At 34.6% G+C, this 27,652-nt stretch overlaps 1 protein-coding gene across 6 annotated transcripts in view; it reads left to right on the top strand.

The window, feature by feature from the left end:
* Nucleotides 1–19,886, top strand: part of LOC132706528 (copper-transporting ATPase 1) — a 57,978-nt gene extending 38,092 nt beyond the window's left edge. For 2 of the 6 annotated variants that reach the window (XM_060677897.1, XM_060677896.1), the window contains 4 exons: nt 8,674–9,977; nt 10,272–10,513; nt 10,569–10,833; nt 15,926–19,885. In XM_060677897.1, coding sequence (XP_060533880.1) covers nt 8,674–9,977; nt 10,272–10,513; nt 10,569–10,833; nt 15,926–16,043 — 1,929 coding nt within the window. In that variant the 3' untranslated portion in view covers nt 16,044–19,885. The other 4 variants (XM_060677902.1, XM_060677901.1, XM_060677900.1 and 1 more) reach the window with 3 other exon arrangements.
* Nucleotides 19,887–27,652: the final 7,766 nt, after the last annotated feature.

Below are 27,652 nucleotides of genomic sequence, written 5' to 3' on the forward strand. Positions count from 1 at the left end.
CCTCTGCATGATAATATACTTACGAATCTTAGTGACCATGATTATGCAACAGGGCTAATCAACCCAGGTTTCTCTGATTATTTAGCACTGCATATCAAAATAGAAACCACAGAAGGTTGTTCACTAGGTCGGCTGTTACAAAAACTATAAGCTTCCTTTTGTCCCTTGACTGGTACAACTTTTATAGTTCTGAGGACGTCAATTTTATGTCACATTTTTTGTTACACAACATCCACGACTTAATTGAACTAAATTTCCCCCTAAAAAAATGTCAGTTTCAAAAATGGCCTGTAATCTGGTTTTCGCGAGATCTAAAACAACTCAGAAATTGAGTCCAGGCTGCTCAAACTATAAGTTTGGTCTCAGAAACAAACGAGAACATAGACAGATATAAAAACATCCAAATGCATTACAAAAATGAAATAAGAACAACTAAAAAACAAGCTTATAACAAATACATATTAACTTCCGATAATAGCCCCATGGACATATGAAGACTTATTAACTATGAACGGAATTATATAAAAAAAATCCAATAACTCAAACGTCACCGGTGGATGAGTTTAACAATTATTTTTCGACCATTGCTAGTAATATCTTCCTGCTGCTTGATGTTGATACGAACTTTCCAAGTGGTTTAATTAGTCAAATACCCTATAATGAAAGTTCTTTTGCATTTTATTTTGTTACTGAATTAGAGGTAAAAGCATCGATTCTCAGTCTAAGAAACTCTAGTTGCTCTGACGCTTATGAAATCAATGTCAATGTACTAAAAAACCTTATAGATGTTCTGGTAATTCCACTTACCTTCTGCATTCAATATGACATTTTTCCAGATACTTTAAAAATTACTAAAGTTATTCCAATCTTCAAGAGCGATGACATTAGCAATTCTGGAGACTATCGCCACATATCAGTAAGATATTTGAAAGGGTTATAAAACCACAAATAGTTATTTTTTTGAGCAGCAGGATATCATTCGGAATGAGCAGTTTGATTTAGGGAGGGGCCCTCTACCATACAAGCCATAAGTAAGGTTGTGGGTCTTGAGACTGGAAATCGAGTGGAGTTGACAATGTTTGACCTTAGCAAGGCCTTCGACTGTATCTCGCTCGATCTTCTTAAACAGAAGCTGTTTAGGTATGGATTTCGCGGCGGAACCCTTAAGCTATCAGAATCTTATTTATTAGTCAGGGAACACTTTGTGGGCGATGACAGACGTAAATCCTCTTTGGTGAAGGTCTCCAGTGGGGTCCCCCAAGGGTCCGTACTCGGCTCTGTATCTTTTATACTGTATGTTGCTAATCGATGCCGTTTTTTGGGGTCAGTCAAATGTGCTTTATTTGCGGACGATGACAGTTTTACCTTATATGGTCCCAATTGAAATGACCTGCACAACATTATTGGAGAACTGGAGAGCAATGCGAACAATTGGTTTAAAAATAATTATTTGAAATTGAATACGGACTTGGCATTACACTTGATAGTAGACTTGACTGGAAAGATCATATTTTGTCTCTTAAGCGGAAACTATCTTCCAGCTGATTCGTCCTTAGAAAAATTAGGGAGAGCCTCAATCAAAATGCCCTAATGCATTACTGTTCAAGATGGCGGCCGATTTAACAGCTGCCAAGTAATTTATTCTCAGTTTGGTTTTGGCAATTCATCATGAATAGACTCACGCCTGAAGAACGCTTGCAAATAGTGCAATTTTATTTCGAAAATAATGGTTCTATGCGGAATACGTATCGCGCACTACGTCCATTTTATCGTCGACAAAATTGTCCATCAGAGCAGTTAATTCGATTAACCATGGAACGTTTTCGCACCACGTTTACTCTTATTGATAACACGCATCCCCAGAGACGTCGTACGGTGCGTACAGAAGAAGCTATTGCTGCTGTAGAGCGTAGCATTGAGGAAGACCAGAATGGGTTCATTCGCTATCAGGCACAGGAATTGGATCTGTGTCCATCCACTTTATCCAATATTTTGCGGAACGCGTGCAAGAATTGAGACCAAACAATCATCAAGTAAGGCGTAGATTCGCCGAATGGGCCAAAACGATATTGCCGTTTTTCCCGATTTTCATAAGCGAATTTTGTTCAGCGATGAAGCGCACTTCTGGTTGAATGGCTACGTCGACAAACAAAACTGGCCCATTTGAAGCGAAGCTAATCCTCAAGTGTATGTCGAAACACCGTTACATCCAGAAAAACTGACTGTTTGGTGCTCTTTATGGGCTGGTTTAATCATTGGTCCATACTTCTTCAAAAACGATGATGGCCAGAACGTTACAGTCAATGGTGATCGGTATAGAGCTATGATTACTAACTCTTTCATTCCTGAATTGAATAGCCATAATGTCCAGGAAATGTGGTTTCAACAAGACGGCGCAACATGTCACACAGCTCGTGCCACAATCGATTTGTTGAAAGACACGTTTGGGGACCACCTAATTTCACGTTTTGGACCTGTGAATTGGCCTCCAAGATCTTGTGATTTAACATGTTGGAAAAAGTCATCGAAAATTGGACGTCCAGACATCCGCGCCAGCCATGGCGGTCATATGCCAGAAATCATATTTGTAATAAAATGTAATGCCACAAGATTATCTTTCGGATAAATAAAATTCATGTCAATCGAATAATCCATTCTTGTTTTATTGCAACTTAAAGTTCTATAAACCGAAATAAAAATACCCCTTATTTTACTTTATTTCATTCCTACATACCATATGCCACAATATTATGTGGAATCTATGTTAATTGTTGCTGGGGCTAAGCATAATGAATACTGTACTCCAAATCTTATAAGAGTTGCAAAGTACAGACTTGTTACATCAGACAAAAATTATTTAAACATCATGCTGCCAGATGGCTTTTGAGGTGTTCAAAACAAATATTAGAGTGTTGCTTATTGAAAATTGTTTCTATAGTGTGGACGGGTATTCCATCAAAATAAAAAAACTAAATTAAAATCCCTTGCCTTACTGAAATGTGTGAAGATCATAGCATACTGTCTTGCACTTTCTGTACGATTTTTATACTCCGTGTTAGTGTTGTTGACCTTTTTTATTTGTTATTGTTCACTACTGTGTTATTTATAAAATATGTTGATTTTGCACCTTTATACTTTTTACATTTTGTTTTTGTATTTTCCTTATATTGACACACTGCAATTGTATTATTATTATTGTACAATATGTGGTTAATAAAAATTCTTTTTTTTCTTCTAAATTCTTGTTTAGCTCCGCCTCCGAACAATATACAGGCTGCAAGTATTTGAAATTTTAAAGACTATTTAAAAGAAACCCAGTTGTTGTATACATAACGTAGTTCTTCTTAGAACGGAAGAGGTAGCTCTGCTAACAGTACATTGTTATGGATGAACTAAAGTTTTCAGTCTTACCCATAAATAGTAATCTAAAGGATTAAGGTCAGATGACCTTGCTGGCCAAGGAACTGCTGAACGTCTTCCAATCCACTGGTTTATATAATTTTGATTAAGAAATTTTGTTACTGGTCGCCTAAAGGGGGTCACTAGGGTAAATCCACATTCGTGGTTTTAGATTACCAGGAATATTATCTAGTAAACGTAAATAGTGAATGGCCGTGGGACGTTCTTCAAATATTCACCGAAAATCTATCTTGAAAATGAGATTCCCGAGTTTATCCTGGATTTTCCAATGTATGTCCAACAGTGAGGTGTTATTGACGCAGTTTCGGGTGAATGAAGTTTTATCGAGCCACTAAATTCAAGTCTTGAAGCGTAGTCGGCAGGTTTTAAAGTTTGTAGAGGTAAAATGTGGCACGGGTACTAACCGAAATTGAGTAAAGTTATCTACACGTTCATCTGATCTACGTTAAGTCTATGATCTATCGTAAATATTGCCTCTTCTTCTGCTACTAGCAGTAGGAAACTTGCCTGTTTCTCTCAAGCATCACTGGACATTGCCAAAAACAGTTCTACAAGGCACTTTACGAGTGCGAATTCGCAGTTTGCATTACACAATCAATAAACAAAGAGAATGTCGGCGTATTCTTCATTCGAACAAGTAAATATTATACCTGGAAAGACGCTTGGCAGCTCAGTTAGAATAGCGTTCTGTGGATGTATTCATTTGATATTTTTAGCTTGAAATCGCCCCAGCAACAGACTCCCAAACTCTGACAGCCATGTCGTGGGGCAGTACAGAGCAGAATACGAGCAAGTTTTAGAAGCTAACAGTCTCTCTGTAGAAGTTTCCTAGATAAAAGAAGTGTAAATTCGTATTTCATCTGAATTGTTGTACATTGTTTTGGCAAATAAAACTTGTTACTTTCGAAAAATCGATGAAATCGATTCTTCGACATATTCAGAAAAACTGAAAATGGGCCCCTTAATATTAAAAATGGGATATAACTTAAAGACTGTATCTCAGATGTTAGTTTCTTTTACATGACGATATAGCCCGTATAGGCAGCTAAAACTTTTGAATTTAAGGTTTTCACCTATTGTAAAGGGTGTTCCAGATATTCCGTGCAATATAAGAAGTATCCTAAATTTGCAGATATCGACTTCAAATTTAGCAGAGAAGTAAAACTCCTTGGCCACATTTAAACAGTAGAAATTGGGGGCAATCAAATTTCAGAATTAAAAAAAAAAGATTATTTTGGTTATTATATATATTATTATATTATATATATTGTATGTAATATATTGTATATACATATATATATACATATATATATATGTATATATATATGTATATATATATGTATATATATATGTATATATATATGTATATATATATGTATATATATATGTATATATATATGTATATATATATATGTATATATATATGTATATATATATGTATATATATATATATATATATATATATATATATATATATATATATATATATATATATATATATATATATATATATATATGTATATATATATATATATATATATATATATATATATATATGTATATATATATGTATATATATATATATATATATATATATATATATATATATATATATATATATATATATATGTATATATATATGTATATATATATATATAGGTTATTATACAGTGTGTCCAAGATAAGGATGCACAGCATGGGGATCTCGGAAACTATAAGAGATACAGTGTCGGTTAAATTAGACAAAAGTTGCGCATTTTGATACCGAACAAGATCCCGTTTTACAAATTTGAAAATTCCAAGCCGTTCCGGAAATATCCGAGAAAAACCGAAATATTGCGATTTCGTTTTTATTATTTTTTAAAGCTATTTGAAAAGATATGAAAAAACGGAAAACACTTTCCCATTGGCACTTTTTAATCTCTCCAAATTGACGTTAACAAATTTTCATTACAGCGTTTCGATTCCATGGAACCACCATCAACTTTGATTTTTCTTATGGGACGGAAAAAAAGTACACACAGTATTAGGTTGTGCTTTTCATTGCGAATTCAACGATGTACGATACAATATGGTTACTTATGTTTTTATCCAGAAAAATGGATTTTTAATACATTTCAGCATTTAAATGGAGTAGGCCATGACAAAATGACATCCAGTCAATTTCAATGACACATTAATGTTATTTGTCTTTGTTATCAGTCGATCATAAGTTTATTCCTTTAGTTATTGTTTTTGTATTTTTATTGTTGTTGTCTTTTTCTAATTTATTTTGTTCTACAATGGAGGGAGGTAATTTTACAAACGAAGAAAAATGTGATATGCTGTCTTGCTACATCTGATGCCAAAGAAATTGTGTGGAAGCCGAGCGTATGTATTCTAACAAATACCCAGAGCGGAGACAACCTGACAAGAGTATTTTTCGGCGTTTGTTATTTAATCTGAAAGAATATGGATCATTTAAGAAGCCTGCATTATCCCGACAAAAACCTTCCAATGAAGAAAACCAATACATTGTTCTACAATCTGTTATCGAAAATCCACAAACTTCTACCAGAGAAATTGAAGACCAGAATGGGGTAGCTAAATCTACAGCTCAGTTTATTTTAAGGAAAAATGAATTTAAGCCTTACAAATTCAGAATATGTCAAGGATTAAAACCGGGTGACGACGAACGACGTAGACATTTTTGTGAGTGGTATACCAGGATGTGTGATGAGAGTTTTAATTTTCCATATAAAGTGATTTGGTCTGATGAAAGTATGGTGACCAATAACGGTATTTATAACAGGCGCAATACACACTATTGGTCGCAACAAAATCCACGTGTTAATAGACTATCCAGACATCAAGTTCGCTTTGGGTTTAATATTTGGTGTGGGATTTTTGGTAGCAAGATTATAGGCCCTATTTTCTATAATAATTCCTTAACTTCCGAGCGGTACCTTGACATCTTGAGGCACGATTTAGAAGATGCCTTAGATGATTTACCGCTAGGCGCTGTGCAAGGCTGCTGGTTCCAACAAGATGGTGCCCCAGCCCATAACTCCAGAGAAGTTCGCCAATATTTAACTGAACGGTTTAATGGAAAATACATTGGGACTTACAGTGAAACACCTTGGCCTCCAAGGTCCCCGGACTTAACTCCCTTGGACTTTTTCTTATGGGGCTACATAAAAAATGAGGTATTCAAAGAATGTTTTGACCACGAGGAACAATTACGTCAATCAGTACGAGCAGCGTTTAATAAAATTACTCCTGAAATGTTAAATCGTGTTTTGGAGTCTACCGTGAGACGGGCGTACTTATGCCTAGAAAATGGAGGTCATTTATTCGAACATTTGTTATAGAATTTGTTTTTCATTAACTTGTTGGATTTAGTTGTTATGTTAAATGAACAGTTAGAGTTAGTAAATAAATAAACACATTAACTCGAACTTGTCAACCATTTTCTTTTGCCTTTCATCGTTCGGATCTCATGGCCTACTACAATAAAATACTAGAAATGTATTAAAAAGCCATTTTTCTGGATAAAAACATAAGTAACCGTATTGTATCGTACATCGTTGAATTCGCAATGAAAAGCACCACCTAATACTGTGTGTACTTTTTTTCCGTCCCATAAGAAAAATCAAAGTTGATGGTGGTTCCATGGAATCGAAACGCTGTAATGAAAATTTGTTAACGTCAATTTGGAGAGATTAAAAAGTGCCAATGGAAAAGTGTTTTCCGTTTTTTCATATCTTTTCAAATAGCTTTAAAAAATAATAAAAACGAAATCGCAATATTTCGGTTTTTCTCGGATATTTCCGGAACGGCTTGGAATTTTCAAATTTGTAAAACGGGATCTTGTTCGGTATCAAAATGCGCAACTTTTGTCTAATTTAACCGACACTGTATCTCTTATAGTTTCCGAGATCCCCATGCTGTGCATCCTTATCTTGGACACACTGTATACATTATATGGGGATGGTTATTTTGGCTTCCAGAAAAACATGTTTTTTTGTTCCATGACCATTCACCCGATCGGCAAAATGATTTAACCAGCAAACGCGGAAGTGCCATAACAGTTATTTCAGTTCAGTTATTTCATTTTTTTTTCGATTATATACAGGCTTTTCCAATTTCAAAATCTAAAAAACCCAGAAAATTGTTCTTTTTTAGAGTAAATTATTAACCGCAAATTAAAAATCGTAAAACACATGGCTAGTCGGTTCAAACAGTGTCATAGGCCGCATCAAGAGCTACAAAAAATCCATATGAAAATCACTGTTGCGGGGGCTCAGTCAAGACGCGATGATGTCATTGATTATTACGGGGCACTGCATGGTTTCAGGAAAAACTTATTTTCTCGAAAACCTTTTACTATTTTGGCAAAATTCTTGGACCAGAAAACGTCTAAGATTCAGGGCTATAACCTCCAATTCCGGATTTTTTCAAATATGTACAGGATGTCTCGATTATGGGTAAAAAAATTATTAGTCGTAAATATAAAACTACAAAGCATGGGATAATTTGGTTTAAAACGTGTCGTAAAGTGTAGAGTGCGCTAGATACTTGGAATCATATCACTGGAAATCGTATTTTTTATATCTATCAAAGTTTGTCGTCACTTTAAAATGCGATACTTGAAGGATGCTATATAGTGTGTATACACAATATATTTACATCGACTTTGCGAAAGTTCCATAGTGGTCCGCAGGAACACGATAGAAAAACAATGCGTCCCTCAAACACAAGAAACCGCGAAACGGCTTCCTTTTGAAATAAAGGGACGATTTTTCGAAAGCATATTGTTACCAGTTATATTTATTATATAAAATATGTATAATATTGTAATATAAACTATTACTATTATTAATCAAATAAAATTGTTTATTTGAAAGGCTTTTATAATGTGATTTATTATATCATTATTGTTGGACGTACCTACGTAGTTCCCAGGGTGGCTCATTAATATTCGTACACACGAACTAATCATCCCCGCACCACGTGTTTATTATTAAGGCGGCGTGACTAAGCGCCGACAAAGCAAAAATGCCGACGAGGATGAGAGGATGACAAGGGGTTTGATTTTCGAAATCATAATCTTTACGATCATTGATACGTTCAACACGCCCGCGATATATCGAAGTGAAAATAGACAGTTTGAGTGAATTTGACTATTATTTGGTATCCCATTAGCGATTATATATTATTTAAAACAGGCTTGAGAAATTTGTAAACACATTGTCAAACATTTATATAACGCAGGGCCAGTCGATGTGCGACGAAAGCCTGATCACGGGCGAGAGCATGCCGGTGCCGAAGAAAATCGGCAGCGCCGTGATCGGCGGCTCGATAAACCAGCACGGGTTGCTCGTGGTCGAGGCGACACACACCGGCGAGGCCACCACCCTCTCTCAAATCGTCAAGCTGGTCGAGGAGGCGCAGACATCGAAGGCGCCCATCCAACATTTGGCGGACAAGATCGCGGGCTACTTCGTACCGGCCGTGGTCGGCGCATCGCTAGTCACGCTGATCGTGTGGACCGTCATCGGGTCGTTGGACATCGACAGGCTGCCGGTGTCCCCGCACGATCGCCAAGGTTTCACCGACACCGAAATCCTGTTGCAGTTTGTGTTCCGCTGCGCCCTCAGTGTGCTCGCGATCGCGTGTCCCTGCGCGTTAGGCCTGGCCACGCCCACTGCCGTCATGGTCGGTACTGGAGTCGGCGCCCTCAACGGCATACTCATCAAAGGGGCGGGACCTTTGGAGAACGCGCACAAGATCAAAGCGATCATGTTTGACAAAACGGGCACCATCACCAAAGGCACCCCCGAGGTGGCCAAGTTGTGGATGCGGGGCGACCGCTACGCCCCCGCCGTCGTGTTGGCGGCGCTCGGATGCGCCGAGGCTAACTCGGAGCACCCGATCGCGGCTGCCATTTTGAAATACGTGCGGGACGCGTTGGGATGCGAGCCGAGCGGCACCACAGCCAACTTCCAGACGGTGCCGGGTTGCGGGCTGAAGTGCGACGTTTCGAACCTGTCGGAAACGGTGGGGAACGCGCGGAACAGCCCGGAACTGAGCGGCTTCGCGTCGCTCGTCGCCGCCGGCAGTTCCGGCACGTTCAAGGTTAAAGGGGTCGACGTCGAGGTGTCGCAACCGGCGTCGTCGACGACCACGAAATTGGGACAGCTGATCGGGATGGGGGGCGACGCGCCCGACGACGGACGCGGCGAGTACCAGGTGATCGTCGGCAATCGGGAGTGGATGAAGAGGAACGGGCTCGCGTTGACGCCCGAAGTCGACAAGGAGATGGTGACGGAGGAGGAGGAGGGCAGGTCGGCGGTGCTGTGCGCGATCAACGGCGCCGTCGTCGCCATGGTCAGCGTCGCCGACATGGTGAAGCCGGAGGCGCACCTCGCGGTCTACGCGCTGAAGAAGATGGGCATCGAGGTGATTTTGTTGACGGGGGATAATCGGCAGACGGCCGCGAGTATCGCGAAGCAGGTGGGCATCGGGAAGGTGTTCGCGGAGGTGCTGCCCTCGCACAAAGTCGCCAGAGTTCAAAGGTGAGCCGTTTTAGCTCCGCCCCCCTCAAACAATATATATAAAAGCACTAAGTAAAAACACAGTAAAATGCTATGCTAGCTAGTTCGACTCAACAAAAACCGACGCAGGAGGAATCCAGAAGTTTTGTAACAAGTATTACAGTAGCCTGTGGAAGTTTCTTTGAAAAATTAAAAGCAAACATATTTTTTTTAAATATTGTTTTTCTTGGTCAGACCAGGAATTTGTCAGCCCACCCTCGTATGACGTCACTCATCGATTCGCCGCGTTATTTTCTTTTTTATGCAAACCCGCAGGTACCAGAGCAAAGGAATAAAAGTGGCGATGGTCGGAGACGGCATAAACGACTCGCCGGCACTAGCGCAAGCCGATGTCGGTATGGCGATAGCGTCCGGGACGGACGTCGCCGTCGAAGCGGCCCACGTCGTCCTCATGAGGAACGACCTCCTCGACGTGGTCGCTTGCCTGCAGCTCAGCCGCAAAACCGTCAATCGCATACGTCTCAACTTTGTATTCGCGAGTATGTACAACCTTCTAGGTAAAACTGTGGCCTTGTTTTTGGGGAAAAAAAACGAAACGGGAAGTTTTTTTAGGAATCCCGTTGGCTGCGGGCGCTTTCAGCACCTTCGGGTTCACGTTGGTGCCGTGGATGGCCAGTGCAGCCATGGCGATGAGCTCGGTTTCGGTCGTTGCTTCGAGTTTGCTGCTGAAACTGTGGCGCAAACCGACCAGGAAAGACCTGGAGACTGCTGAATACCTGAGCAATCGGTACCAGTGGACTTTGGAGGCGGTGTCCGTGCATCGTGGCTTGGACGATGCCGAGAGCGTCGGGGGCGGTAGCCCGTCAATGCTGTCGAGGTACAATAGAGCTTGCGATGAGTACTAATGTTACGCTATTAACCGACCATAGGTGGAGGATATTATAAACCAGCTAGATCACAAAACCTGCCGAGTTTACAGTTCCTATTTGTTGCCATATCGATTACCAAGAATGTATTCAGTCAATACTTGGCGAAACTTAAAATGGCTTTATAAGAAAACAAAATAATTTCTAGAATTTTCACATATATTTTTAAGCAGAGTGATTTAAATTAAACGTTCATTGTTAGTAACTGTTATGAGCAGAGTAAAGTTTGGGAAAAAACGAGGAAAATGTACTCTTTGTAAATGGTACACCCTGTATATTTTTACTCTAACCTTCGTAAATCGTCAACAGAACAAAAAAGGTCAATTGCAATATCAGCCTAAAATTGAAAATAAGCGAATTATCAGCACATTTCTCTTTTAGACCACATGGATGTGGGTGGTGGCGAAATAAAATTTCATTTTTCTTTTATTTTATTTGAGCCTAAGAAACATGGAAATAAGAAAATAGAAAAACAAAACTAAAAAATCTAATTAATTAATGATTAACTATTAAAGTTATTTTAAGAGGTGTTCAAAAACAGCACCTCGTACTTCAATACACTTTTGAGTTCGTCTCTCTATTGAGCTTTCTGGTATATTTTTTCTCTTATTGCAACTTTTAAAATGTCAACGTATTGATATCTTTCCTTATAAATTTCGTCTTTTAAATAACCCCGCAAGTAAAAATCAAGTGGGCTTATATCTGACTACCTAGGAGGTCAAGGAATATGTCCAATCTATTTATTGTTGAAAATGAAGTCATGAGATGGTGTGCCATCTTGGTAATGAAGATTCTGCCCACCTATGAGGCCCAGCTCATCTACAAAAAGAAACCATCCAGAATTTGGTAATGATTCGTAAAAAATAAAGACCAATTATATCTTAACCAAACATTAAAGGTGGAATGATCTTGTAGACCTCAGTGATGTACGTACTAGCAATAAATTTTCTATTGGCCAATAATGATCATTTTTTGGATTCGCCAGCCCACAAAATATATCGAAAATTATTTATGTTTTGGTGGCAAACGTTATACCAATGAGTCATCTCTCTGCATCTCATGTCAAAAGCATCTGTGCAAGACGGAATTTGTAAAGGCAAAATTTGTTTTTTTTTTTTTTTAATCTGGACTAGAATTGTCACGAATGCTTCAAAATTGCGATACCAATTTCCACGTCTTTACTTATAACAAATTTTTTTCGACCCTTTTTCGGAATCGATAAATGCGCAGAAAAAATTGTTCATGTGGTGGAACGCGCTGTGGATATAGGTCTATATATCGTTCTCACGTCCTTACAGACGATGTCGCAATGTTCTTCCTGTGTAAAAAACCATTTCTCAATAAGTGATACGGTAAAATTATTTTAAATAATTTATAAGAATTGATATAACCCTACTAATAATTAACACATTAAAACTAATTTTTTAACAACTAGTTTTCTATTTGGCAGGAGTGTCATTATTTTCTACAACCTTCTTTGAACAATTTTTTTTTACGCCTTTATCGAACCTTTAGAATTATGTAACCGTTTTTGTTAAAGGAGATAAAAAAATGTATAATAAAAAAAATTGTATCTCTACTCATAACAAAGTTACTAATGAGAATTTAATTTAGATCAGCCGGTACTATCATTAACTCTATGTAACTTATAATGGAGGGCCTAAAGCATCATTGCAAACCAATATTATGCGACACTTTTATAACTCTAGGTGAAATTGGTTTAATAGGGGCGTGTTATTAAGATCTAATTGGATGATTTAAAATTATGTGGACTTTATTTTGTAAATGTAAAGCTTGATAATCTCGTTCTTGTTCTTGTAGTCATTTAATAAAACAACTTCCTGTTTGAGCTATATACGCGTTATTAATTTTCCTAAAGAATTTTTTAAAGCTATTTTTATACTTTGTTTACTTAAGAATTTGGGCACTTTTTTTCTGCTTCCAAAATAAGTTAAAATATCATATTTAGAATTACTATTAGAGAATTAGTTTTTTATAAAATTATGATTTTTTTTTCCTTAGAAATGTTGTTTGCGACGATGGTATTTGTTAGATATTTAATTCAGTTGTAAACTCTGTGGAATTTAAGGGTATGGAGGTTAATCTATGAATGATAAAGAGGCGAAATTTATGTTGATATGGATAGCAAGGGGGCAAAAGGGATTTGGAGAAAAAACGAAAATTATTTTCTTTTTTAATGGTCAATGAAGATTAGGAATATTCAATACCTATCCATCAGTATTAGTAAAATAAATTAAAATGCCGTCGTTGTATTTATACCAATAGAGAAAGCGTTTAAATAATTGATATTAAGATGTATATATTTTTTTGAGCTCTTGATTCCAACACTATGCAATAATTAATTTTTGAGAATGTTTAGTTTTAATCACGATGTTCAAGTTAAAGGACAAATAAAATTTACTGGAAGCTTTGGAAAATAACAAGTTAAATAATTAAAATATATATTTTTGATAAATTATAATAATTTAGCCCTATTTCGAGCGTGTCCAAAAATGGGTTTCAATTATGTTCGTTTTTTAGCTACAATTACCCTCCTTTACAAGTTACCATCATTCCTGCATTCATAAGTATATATGGAGGAATAGGTCGAAAAACCTGCTTTCCATTATAGACTATACCACCGTCCGATAGACTAAAGAAAACAGACGCGAACAACCACCTGACCAAAACAAATCTATTGAAATTAAACAACCTGTCATGGTCAAAATAGAAAACACGCCCGCACACACACAGAGAGAAGCACCACCACCATCCACCACCTGTTTTGTGTTATTCAGCTTATCGAGAAGATGTTAGCTTTCGGCCGGCAGGTGCACTTGCTGTTGGTGGATCTTAAGACCGTATACGGCAGCGTGCCAGCGACAAACCTGTGGAAAGCAATGAAACATATTAAACTTAGGGACCGCACCAAATTGGTCCCAACAAAGGCCTCAAATAAGAATGCTGTCTGTAAGCCTATTTACGTTACTGAATAACGCAAACAGTATAAGAAATTGAGATTGGAAGTGAACATATCGAAAATATGCATCAAGACCTTCTTTTGGAGGATGAACAGAGCATCAAATCGTACTCAACTTACAAATAATTGCAATACCCTAGACCACGAAACAAATACCTAATTTATAACACTATTATAAAAACCACAAAGGTCAAGCTAAAAGAAAGGACCATGAGAATGCTGGAGGCAACACAATTTTGCTAATTAGTTTGAAAAAGTATACGAAACATATCACTCTGCTTATATATGTGAAAGCACTATTAAACATTTTGTTTTCCAAAAAAAAAAAACTACTGTAAATCTTAATTAATACGTCGAGATACTGATACATTTCCGAAACGTCTCTCTCTTTCAGAAAACTTTCGAAACTCTCTGATAGCGTTAAACTAGCGGTCCAAGTTTAACTTACCGAGGTACGGAGGCTTTTTTTACGGCATGCCAATCCCCTCCTCCCTCAACAATTTTTTTATTCCGTTGTGATTCGTTTTTAAGTTTTATTCAATAATAACTTTTAAGTTTTCGTCCGAGACTTTTTATTTTACATGTTTGTGTTCGTTTTATACCTGTAACCCTTTCCTCCTTGTTTCGTACCGATCGCACGCGCTTCTCATCAGACGCACTAACACGGATTCCGATCCAAGTTTCGAATTTTTTATAATTTTTTAATTTCCTCAAATCGCCTTGAAGAGCCAGGCACTAACGCGAATCGAACAAATCCTCGATTTTTAAGAGTTTTTACTTAAATAGGTGGTGTTGAGGTTTAATTAAACATTTAATGCGAGGACTAAAACTAATCTCACAAACACAAACTGTTGGTTAAAAAGTTACCAACTTATGGAATTATTCTGTGAGTACAGTATTGAGCACCTGATCCTTTACATTTCAAGCCATTTGCACAATATGTTTTCACAAGAACTCGTCATTGGCGAGGTCGATTTGGTGCATGTGGCGTAGTGGACTTTCTATCATCACTGTCTCTCTTCCTCTATCGTAACCTAGTTTCGTCTATTATCCAGACTTTGATTACATTCGTCGCCGTTTGGGCTGATATAGCCAATTTCGGTTGTGGACCTACTGGTAACATCTGTTCTTTTCGTCCACTATACTCTAGTATCCATGTCAGTGAACTGTGAGTGCTTCCATACTGTTTGACCGAAAATATTTTCTTTTATACGTATTTAACCAACAGTGAAGGCAGCAATAATCGCTAACAGGTCTTCCTGTCTTATGATTAAAGTATATGGCCAAGATATTTGCCTAGAGCCCATAGCCCAGATTTTGCAATAAACTCTCCACTTTTCCAACTGTTTTAGTTCAAGTAGCGTCCTCTGTAAAATTGCGAATAGGGTCGCATTAATTATTTATTATTATTATTATTTATTATATCCGTTTTCTTTTCTTTTTACAATGCTTATAAATGCTTATTTTTTGTGACAATAAATGTATGTCATTTAGTTGGTAAAATAGTTTATTACGATTTTAGTAACGTGGAACGAAAAATTTGATTTTTTTCTTGTTTTTGACGTTTTATAGTTGTAGCCAAATTCTTTCAGGCTTTCATTTATACAGAAAAAAAAAGATGAATAATATGAATAAAATAATTTAAAAGGTCGTTTTAAAATCTTAGCAATTTTAGTTAGAAGGGAATCACCTATAAGATGTTTTATGCGCATTCTACTAAAGGCATAATACACAGGGTGTTCCATTTGAAAAATGAGATTTTCTAGATTCGAAAATCAAGAAAATACATTAAGTATGGTGTGTATATACTCTTATTTTTACATATATTACTACTACTAGACCTACTAGTCTATCTATTTGGCAGCTTTTTCTTTTAATAACCTGGTTTTCCAAATAACAAGTCACATAACCTCAGATTATGTGAAAAGTATATTGGTGGTCATCTTCCGTGTAAATTTATTATTATCCAATTGCATTAATCCGCACTTACGTTACGTTCCTTTTTTGGCCATCTACATGAAACTCTACGCCCATTGTAAGCAAGCGTTCTTTTTCCCGTTTAGGTTTTTAGGAAAAACACGGACGGGTGCGAAAAACAGGTTGCTGTCGAGTGCCGACGAAGAATCCGACATTGCTTTCCGTAAACGACTGGAATTTGATGTGGAGGAGCCCTTAATATAATAGAGGAAATGTTCTCCAATGAAGTTACTTAAGTTCCGAGTATCAACGGATTTTTTAAAGAAATATTTATCGAAACCTTTGTGTGATATTTATATACTTAAAAAGTTTACATATATATACAGAATAAACCTCCTTTTCGCATAAGTAATATCGTTTTTATTAATCGACAATATCAAAAACCGGAAATTATTCAAAAAATTTATTTAAAAAAATTAAAACAACAAAAAAAACCTCTATATAAATAATAAGTAATAAATTAAATGTCAAACTGCAAAAAACAAAAAACTGAACAAACAAGAGGCGTGATTGTTTGTCGCCAACGCAGAATTACAGACAGAAAAAAAAAAATAAAACAAAACTGAAAACATTTAAACACCAAAAAAACCTCTACATGTAATAAACTAAATAAACTACTCGAATTATGTTTGAATAGATTAAAAAACATTTTCTAATTGTGTAATGTACAATTATTATTTAGTATTATTTAAAATTTATTCAAATTAAAATAAAAGAAACATTTAAACAACCAAAAAACTATATAATAAACTAATAAACAACTCTAATTATATTTGAATAAATTAAACTTTTAAACTGCAAAAACAGAAACTAAACCAAACTGAATTCAAATTGAACACATGAGACGCCATTGCTTGCCAAACAAAAATAAAAGAACCACTCTAGTTATGTTTGAATAAATTAAACAATATTATCTAATTTTATAATTTGTTATTAAATTATTATTTAAAATTTATTCAAACAAAAATAAAATAAACATTTAAGCCGCCAAAAACTATATAATAAACTAATACTCAACTCTAATTATTTTTGAATTAATTAAACTTTCAACTGCAAAAAAGAAAAACCAAACCAAACTTCATTGAAACGCGTGAGGTGCCATGGCTTACAAAACATTTAAAACACTATTCAAATAAAAATAATGCAAACGTTTAAAACAATAACAAAAATCAATAAATTAAACTTTCCATTCCAAAAAACAAAAAAACAAGGAATTGGCTAGAGTGCATTCAACAAACTAAAGTAACACGGAAAAAAAATTAAATATATTCCTAAAATAACACAACGAAACGCTGATATGACGTAAACATTTTCAAAAAAATAACGATACTACACCAAACTCCCTCACAAAAAAAACCAGTTTATTTTATCATGCGTAACAAAAAACTTCGACCTGATTTATTTCAACGCAAAAATATCCTTTTTTATTTTAATATCGATTAAGTACTAAAAATAAAATATTGTTACTGAAATGGCCCTAAACTGACATCATACATATAGGTCACATGATCTTATTTACCTAAGTTCCAAACTAATGGTAAAACGAAAAGAAAAGCGACTTGCATACCACGGTAAGAAAATTCTTAAATTTGTACATTATTTGTAATGATATGCCCTCGAATACACCTAAAAACTAAAAGAAAACAAACACCTTAAAACTAAAAACAAATAGAAGACCATCTCTTTGTACTACAAAAAAAACCTATAAACCTATATTATAAAAAAAATAGCAATAATATAACAGAATCCTAATATTAACATAACACAAAAATTTATAGCGAATTGAAGCAAAGACTAATACTGTGACATTTTTGACCGTTTCACGACTTTTGTTAATAATAAACCCGGCTTTTTGGCGAATTGAAAATAAATAGTGTAGCCATCTTGGATTTTTTGATACAGGGTGTCCAAAAATTTTGAAATCACCAAACGTGTATAAAATCCAAGGTTACATTTACGTTTGCGTTATTTTTTGTTTCGTGAAAAAGTGTGAAATTATCAAAAAATAGGACACGCTGAACGATACTGCGTACACAAAAATGCATTATAGGCCTTTAATGGAAAAATTTGGTCAAACCAACTAAAACAATCTAACTAAAACTGAAAGATATCGATCCTAAACAAAATTAACTATATACACAGTGTTTACTGGCAGTGAGAACCCCGAATGTACAAATGGGAAAGGGCCACTATGCAGCAAACATTTTTTACCTTTTGATCAACATTTGAGCGATTAAACTAAGTTAATCTAAATAAAGCTAACAAACGAAAAAAAAACGACTTACGTACTACATTAAGAAAATCCTTAAATTTTTACGATTGTAGTCCTAAAAAGGGAATTATCCAAAACAAACTAAAAAAAAAAAACAATCTCAAACCAACTAAAACAATCAAACTAAAACTGAAAGATATCGATCTTAAACAAAATTAGCTATATACACAATGTTTACTATCAGTGAGAACCCCCAATGTACAGGTGGGAAAGGGCCACTTTGCAGCAAACATTTATTTACCTTTTGAGACAAACATTTGAGCGATTAAACTAAGTTAATCTAAATAAAGCTAATAAACGAAAAAAAACGAAAAAAAAAAACGACTTACGTACTACATTAAGAAAATCCTTAAATTTTTACGAATGTAGTCCTAAAAAGGGAATTATACAAAACAAACTAAAAAAAAACAATCTCAAACCAACTAAAACAATCAAACTAAAACTGAAAGATATCGATCCTAAACAAAATTAGCTATATACACAATGTTTACTGGCAGTGAGAACCCCGAATGTACAGATGGGAAAGGGCCACTTTGCAGCAAACATTTTTTACCTTTTGACCAACATTTGAGCGATTAAACTAAGTTAATCTAAATAAAGCTAACAAACAAAAAAAAAACAACTTAAGTACTACGTTAAGAAAATCGTTAAATTTTTACATTTGTAAAGATATGCCCTCGAATGTAGCCCTAAAAAGGGAATTATCCAAAACTAATAAAAACCAAACTAAAAAAAAACAATCTCAAACCAACAATCTAACTAAAACTGAAAGATATTGATCCTAAACAAAATTAACTATATACACAATGTTTACTGGCAGTTAGAACCCCGAATGTACACATGGGAAAGGGTCACTTTGCAGCAAACATTTATTTACCTTTTGACAAACATTTGAGCGATTAAACTAAGTTAATCTAACTAAAGCTAACAAACGAAAAAAAAAACTTACGTACTACTTTAAGAAAATCGTTAAATTTTTACATTTGTAAAGATATGCCCTCGAATGTAGCCCTAAAAAGAGAATTATCCAAAACTAATAAAAAACAAACTAAAAAAAAAACTATAAAAAAAAACAATCTCAAACCAACTAAAACAATCTAACTAAAACTGAAAGATATTGATCCTAAACAAAATTAACTATATACACAATGTTTACTGGCAGTGAGAACCACGAATGTACAGGTGGGAAAGGGCCACTTTGCAACAAACATTTATTTACCTTTTGACAAACATTTGAGCGATTAAACTAAGTTAATCTAACTAAAGCTAATAAACGAAAAAAAAAAACGACTTACGTACTACGTTAAGAAAATCCTTAAATGTTTACATTTGTAAAGATATCCCCTCGTATGTAGCCCTAAAGAGGGAAATATCCAAAACTAATGAAAATCATCTCTTTGTACTACGAAAAACCTATATTATATAAAAAATAGCAATGTTACAAAATTCTTATATAATAAAAAATATTTCAATGAGTTTAAGCTAAGACTTATCTTCAATTTTTTTTTGTTTCCCATCTTTGACGGTTTCACGATGTTTGTTAATAATAACACGCCTTTTTGACAAAATGGACATAAATGCTCCAGAGTGATTTTAAAATGTTGCTAGTTAGCTTATCGAAAAGGTGGAAATTGTTTATTTTAAGTAGAATCCAGTGACGTAGTAAATTTTCACCTGAAACGCACTAAATTTGTTTTTTTACATGTGTTTTAATAAATTTATTCAGCTTGTTATAGGCTTCAACATATACGAAGTATTTCAAATTTTCAGTTTCAATTGTTATGACCAGGTAATAATTTTTTATTTTCCAGGTTCTACTTATTAAAAAAAAAAACAATAAAATTTTATTCTTATTCGAAAAGGCTCTTATGATCCATATTTTTGAAAAGCTAATGACAAATCTGCTAAAATCATAAAAAAAGGGGGTTCCATTAACAGCAAAAACATAAATTTAGTATACATATAAAAAAATTATGAGTTCCAGAAGAAATCCGACTATGGCACTGGATCCAAGGAAGCCTAAAAATGTAAAACTTTTAAAATCACCGTGTATCTAAAAATCTAAGATGAGATTTAGCTTTGCGCCATATTTTGTTTTGTGGAAAAGTGTAAAATTGTCAAAAAAAAATCTTATTTATTTTCTTATATTGCTGTCAGTGTAAGACTGCGTACACAAATATGTATTGTGGGCATTTAATGGCGCAATTTTGGCAAACCAAAACTAAAACGGGAAGAAATCGTTCCATAAACTAAATTAACTATATACACAATGTTTACTCGCAGTGAGAACCCCGAATATACAGGTAAAAAAGGGCCACTTTGAGGCAAACAATTAAATCCCTCTTGGCAGACATTGGATCAATTAAAATAAATTAATCTAACTAAAGCTAACAAAGTCCTTAAAATAAACCGATTATATACAGGTTGTTTGGCAATATGTACCCAGTGTGCCAGTAAAGGAGACAAGGTATTGTACTGGAGAAGGAAATGGGCAGACTTAGGAATTTCAAAAAAAAAATCATAATTTTAAAACTCGGTGGCTACACTGACAGGGAGAACTGCTTTAAAGCTAAGAAAAGTTGAAATCTTTTTTGTTTAATGCTGTTTACTCTATCTCTGCGAGGGCAGCGAATCTTCAAAAAGGCTTAACGCATTTTAGTAAAATCGGTGTCGTTAAAAAGGACTTTTTTCTTAAAGGCGTAAATCGTGTTATGTCTTGATTGTCATTCCTTATCTTGTCAAGTTTCCTGAAAAGTTTTGCTTAGTTTTTATATCATTATATCGAAATAAGGGCACAATAACGAGTGAAAACCGCATCTAAATATCTTCACACTCATCCAAAATATGAATAAAAAAAGAATTTAACGTTCAAAAAGTTGGATTTGTGAAATATTTCCACTGTACGCGTTGTCTAATTAAGTAGTACCTAAGTAATAAAACTTGCAGAACTTTTTAAAAAACGAATAAATAATAATAAATTAGCGTTTTATTTATGAATTAATGATAATTAGAGATTAATAACAACTGGTAAAGGGGATTTCTTTCCCAAAAAAACCTTTTCAGATTTTTTTATTGCAACTACGTCTTAACTCCACCTGGTGGCAAGGAAGGCAATCACAATCGCGTCAGACATACTATCAGTCTCGGAAAACCCCTTTTTAATTCTGAGTTAAGCCTTAAGCAAACGTTTCTATTTGTTGCCAAAGGCAAACATTCGATCAAATCGACCAAATTAACTCAACTGAAAGTTAAAAAAAATGGTCCCTACCTAAAAAAGTGAAAAGTTATTTGGTTTGGTTAATACTTTTAAACTACACATTGTGTGTGTATTTTGGTGGCTGAGACCACCCCGCACGAAAAATATATTTTTTTAATTCCTAGCAATTTTTCAAATTTTTATATATATAATTATGTGACGTTCGCAGGTCTGAATACTTATCTATCGAATGAAAGTTTTTGTTAATGTTGTTAATTTCCATACAGAAGGGAATCTTTTTCAGTGGTTTCTATTTATATTTTTACCGAAATGGGACCAGAAAAAAAACTAACCAAAATATTGATAGGAAGAAAGGCTGTATTAAATGATTAATAGAAAAATTGAAAAATATTACCGTAAAACTTTCACAACTTGCTCAAATATAAAGTCACCTTTTTTCTAAGTGCGAATTACGACAGAATAACAGAGAAAACTTTAGCGTTACTTTTTGATCACCCTGTATCGATAGATATATAAAGACTTCCAAACGTCAGTTTTGACATAATTTAGTAAGTTTAGTAAGTTAGTAAAAAGTAGCGCAATGGTCAAATATAGATTAGGAATTATTATACTTAAATTTATGAAATTAAGTCTAATTAGAACCACCATATACTAAATTTCATAAATTTGACGTAGGTGAAGTTTTCACATTTACGGTTTTTATTTCATTTCTCTGTATCCAGATTCACCGGTTTTAGCAGGAATGAAATAAAAACATACCGTTTCTCGTTAAAATAAAACAAAATCGGTAGCTTTGACCTATGTCAGCATTGCCTAAGTAGAAACCCCCGTATACTAAATTTTATTCATGTAACTACAACAAATCCTGAGATATGCGGCCGTTGCCCAACTTTTGAATAAGTATATGAAAGAATTTTACAGAAAATTCAAAAGTTATTGAATATATAGGGTGTTACTAGCCGAAATAAGAAAGTTGCTGCCTACTAGAGTGTATCTATAAAAATATAATATGAAAAAAGGGCCACACATATTACTAAAATCAAAAGAAACTGTCCTTAGAATAAAAATGTTAACCTAAACCTAACCTAAGTTACGGATTAGGTTATATCCAGGGTTTATGCAACATTCTCTACATCTAAAATCAGTAATAAAATAACGTATCCTTTCTCATTAACATAAAAAAGTTTCGTAGCTTAGGGAAAAATATACATGTGACAACGTGGCCAATGTCACCATTGCATCTAGGCCAAGTAGAAACCTCCATTATACTAGATTTTAAGAATTTAAGTACAATTCTTGAGGTATATGACCGTTGCTTAACTTTTGGCTGAGACTGTATATGAAACGAGTTCAAAATCTTACAAAAAATTCAAGAGTTGTTGTATGTACGTGTTACTATTTGAAATAAGAAAGTTGCTGGCTACTTGAGTATGCATAAAAATATAACATCTTTAAAGTACAAATGAATACAACTTTTTTCGATTTTTAACAGATTCTAATAAAAGTTAAATTAATCTAACTTAATCTAACTATGTACAGTGTTTGCCTGTCGTGGAACCCTCGAATGTACAAATGAAAAAGGGCCACTTCGAAGCAAACACACTTGTAGGGCTGTAATGGAAAAAATCGATCTAATTAACCGAATTTATATATAACTAAAACCAAAAATATTGCCCTTAAAGTAAACGTACTATCGAAATCTAACCTAAGTTATGGATAAAATCTATATAACAGGGTTGGTAAAAAATCACGCACCGACCACATATATCAGGAAATATTAAATTTAAATTTATAAAATTAAGTATACAGTGGTTCTAATTGGACTAGATCCAAAGATGAAATAGATGACGTTGCCACATTTATTGTTCTTTCCCTAAACTACCAAACGTTCTTACTATTAATAGGATGAAGCATGTTTTTGTTCCATTTTTGAATTGCCCTTAAAATTCCAAGTATTTTTTATGCAACATCTTCTATGTCCACAATCAACCGCTTTTGCAGTAATGAAATAAAAACGTCCCTCCTTTCTATTTAAAATAAAAAAATTTGGCCAACGTCACTATTGCATCTCTAGCCTAAGTAGAAACCCCGTATAAAAAATTTGATGAATTTAATTACAATAATTCGTGAGATTGAAGCCGTTGCTCAATTTTTGACTAAGCCTGTATATAAAAAGAGATTTTTTTTATTTTTAACAGATTCTAATTAAAGCTACATAAAATTAACTTAAACTAACTATTTACAATGTTTGCCTGTCGTAGAAACCCCGAATGTACAAATGAAAAAAGGGCCACTTCCAAGCCAACACTTCATATGGTGCTGCAACGGAAAATTCGATCTAAATAACCGAATTAATTTAACTAAGATAAAAGTGTTAACCTAAGCTTAACTACCTACTAACCTGAGTATAAATAAAAACATAATATACTTGAAGAACAAATGAATACAACTTTTTTTATTTTTCACAAATTCTAATTAAAGCTAAGTGACAAAGTTAACTTAAACTAAGCTAACTTAAACTAACTATGTACAGTGTTTGCCTGTTATGGAAACCCCGAATGCACAAATGAAAAAAGGCCACTTCGAAGCTAACCTTTCATATAGTGCTGTAACGGAAAATTCGGTTTAAATAACCCAATTAATTTAAATAAAATAAAAGAGTTAACCTAAACCTAACCAAAGGTATGGATATTTTTGTCATTGAAATAGAACGGTCAAACCTCGACACTAGTCCCATCACCCCTTCCCCCTCCAACACCTAAACGACTGACGTTAGCGCAGATGATCTGCAAAAACGAAAAAAAAATGGAAAAGCCACCACCAAAAAAAAGTGCTTACCGCTACTGCGCAGGGTGCTGAGCCTCTCGGGGTCGCCGGGTAGACTTTTACGTTTCCGTTTCCTCCCGCCACTCCCCTAACACAATTATTTATGATTATTAAACTTATTATTAACCTCAAAAATAAACTCTTACGGTGGGATCGACGTTGTCTTTGGTCCCGTTCGGGGGTTCTCCGTTTTCGGAATCTTCAACATTCCCTAAAACCACGTAAAAATCGCTTATTTTTTTGTATTTAGCGATCTACGGGATGGCGGAAACACTTGATAACTTCTAGAGCGACAACTTCAAGTATATCAATTTTGGATATCGTGGCGGCAATTCGACGCTAAGAGAATAAATCTCAAAGAAAACTCTAGCCTTCGAGAGTTGGAGTCGGACAATTGGTTAATTCCTCACTCCCAGAAAACTGTAAATGGCGAGGCAACTACAGCTCATTATCTCATTGGTTTGAAAAGTTATAAGAAGATAGTAAAAGTTGTAAAGATTGTTAGGATGCACAAGTTAAAAATAGTTTAAAATATACAGGGGGGTTCAATAAAGAAAAACATTTTTTTTAAACGGAACACTACATTTCTAAGTTTATATTTTGAATTCCTTTGAAACTCCTTCAAGTTTTTTAATAATACCGTAGTACCGTGCGTTCAATTTATCCTGATAACATTTTAATTGGCTGTAACTTTTTTGTTTTTAGAGATGTCAAGGTAAATAAAAACAAAATTTAGCTTCAGTAGCCAAGCTTTTTCCAAGTGACGTGTAAAACAAAACACTATCCACTTATAAGCCTACACCTTATTTTTTTTAAATGGAGCACCCTGTATGTATGTACATATGAGTTTAATAGAATATCTTATTCTGATTACAATGATGTAACACACTTTATATTGTAGTCCACTCGTTTTAGACAAATTCGGAAAAATATGATTTTTTTATATAATTTCAAAGAGTGCCCTGACTTTTCACATATTAGCAAACAATGTGGATGGTTGAATTATCGTCCAAGTCATTATTATGAAAATAGTTTTTCGCGAATTAAGCATTTGTGAAAGGAGTGATATGCTTTAAATATATTTTGTGAATGTTAAACTTGCAATCGCAACTCATCGTCAGTATATTAGACTTTATCCAGCGCGCTGAGCTCCTTCAAAACAGATATTTCCAAGGCTGGCCAAGAAAACAGAAAACGGTAACGCATTAAATGCTAAAAAGGTATTCCAGAGTCATAATATTTTAAATAAAGAAAATAAGGCAAACATATTAGGATTCCATGAAACACATCCAGTTTCCTCTATTACTAGAGTATATAAAGAGGCAAGTATTTCTCGGGGATCAATGCACTCAGTTTTGAAAGAACACAAATATAATGCATTTAAATTTCGTAAAACACAAAATCTAAGTGCAGAACAATTTTTTAAATAGACATAATGAGAATAATAATTTTTTGAAAAACATTTTATGGACTGATGAAAATTCGTTCACTACGAGAAACGATCGTAGCAGACAAAATACGCGATATTGGTCTTTAAATAATATGACAAATACACAAAATGAAAACCCAGGGGTACCAATCAATTAATGCATGATGTGGTGTCACAGATGGGTATATTTTGGGTACGATATTTATAGATCAAAAGTTAACTGGAGATCATTACTTGCAACTCTTAGAGCATCAAATAGAACAATATATAGAAGATTTAACCCTAAATATATCAGCTCTGATTATATGGCAGCAAGACGGTGTCCCTCATTACAATGTTGTGCAAGTTAAACATTTTCATAAAATGGAATATCCCATACATGGATTCGCCAGCCAGCAGCTCCGACTTAACTTTAATGGATTTTTTTTGGGAACACAAAGAATCAAGTACACAGAACTCCTTGTAGTAATGTCGTAGAACTTCGGCAAAGGGTTTCAGAAGCAATCAATTAGTTGAGAGACAATCCGGAAACATTACCAAATGCAAGACATCCAATTAGAGCGTATGAGAAATGTGTTCAGGAAAATGGTGGTCACATACAGTATTTAGAACAGTTAAAGAATTTTTTACTTTATTGTGTCTTGTCATTTTTAGTGTTTTTGTTCTACTTTAATTTGTAAATAATTATTGTTGTTGCCGTCAGTCACGACACTTTTTGAAATTTTATAAAAATTTCCTATTTTTACCGATTTGTCGAAAACAAGTGGACTAAAATATAATGTGTGCTACATCATTGTAATCGGAATAATATAATATACAGGGCGCTCCATTAAAAAAAGAACTCACGGTCTAGCACAAATGTTGTAGATACAAAATTAACAATCTTTAGTGTTTAAAAAATAAACTGTGGTTAGAAATATACAAATACTGTCTAGTACTCTCTAAGGGTTTCAAAATTATATTCATTTCGATGAGTGGTTTAATGTAATTAAGTCAATATGCAAAAAAAATCACTTAACACATTTGTGCGCTAACCGGAATGCAACCAAGTTCAAGATCACATCAAGGTCTATAGCCCTTAAGCTAGCTTATGTGAGGGTTGGGCTGATTTTATTCAATGATTTAAATCATGATTTCAATTTCAATTAAATCGAACTCCTATTTTTTCAAATCTTTTTTTATTGAGACCAACATAACAAGTACAACGTAAAAATATTATCACAAATAAAAGGTAAAACACAACTCCTTAAAAAATAGGACAAATAACATAATAATAGCATTCTGTCGTGAGCATTGCACATGGCGGTTTAACCGCCGTTCGCTCCCGACAGAATCCCTTGTAATTGCCCCCAAAAATTTTAAAATCGGTTTCCACTGAGTGGATTTCATGTTGTTAGTGTTTAGTGAATGTTTTCAAGTTGTAATCGTTGTCGGCCCCCCGGTTTTTTCCTGTTCACACCGGTATGGAGGCCGGATGGTCCGCGGGGGAGGTCGTTTTTTGCTAGAGGTCAAAGAACCTTTTTTTGTCGAAATTCCATTTTGTATATGTTTATCAACCTGGAGGATGATGGATTTGTCCAGACCTTTCTCTTAGCAAGGAATCGTTTAGGATTTTTGAATTATGTTCACACTTGTCGTAAGCTGGTCGAACGGCCTGATGTAGTTGTGGCCATTAGAAGTGAATCCAATCCCAACATAAAAATAAATACTTTATGCTCCTGCATTTTCGTTGTATAATTTGAACAAAAATGTTAATTTTGGTTAGTTTTGCCCCCATTTTTATCCTATGCTGATCCTTATATCTGAGTATACAAAACCAAAAGTGCTGAGAGTTCCTTCTACTGACGCTAAGGAAGCAGTTGCACACAGGAACTGTTTTATATATTCATAATTTCTGGCTCACCCGAAAACATATTTTTTTAAATAGGCATATGCGGATATTCAACTTTATTACTAATGGCAAAAGTACAGGGTTTCCATATAAATTATTAATTGTTTCTAAAGTCAGATTCTTTTCTTCGTGTCTGCACAGTAAATTCAAAACATATGCAGAGCCGCCATAAGTCATA

The sequence above is a fragment of the Cylas formicarius genome, unplaced genomic scaffold (genome assembly GCF_029955315.1).
Source record: "Cylas formicarius isolate icCylForm1 unplaced genomic scaffold, icCylForm1.1 PGA_scaffold_8__14_contigs__length_24414737, whole genome shotgun sequence".
In the NCBI taxonomy this organism is placed as follows: Eukaryota; Metazoa; Arthropoda; class Insecta; order Coleoptera; family Brentidae; genus Cylas; species Cylas formicarius.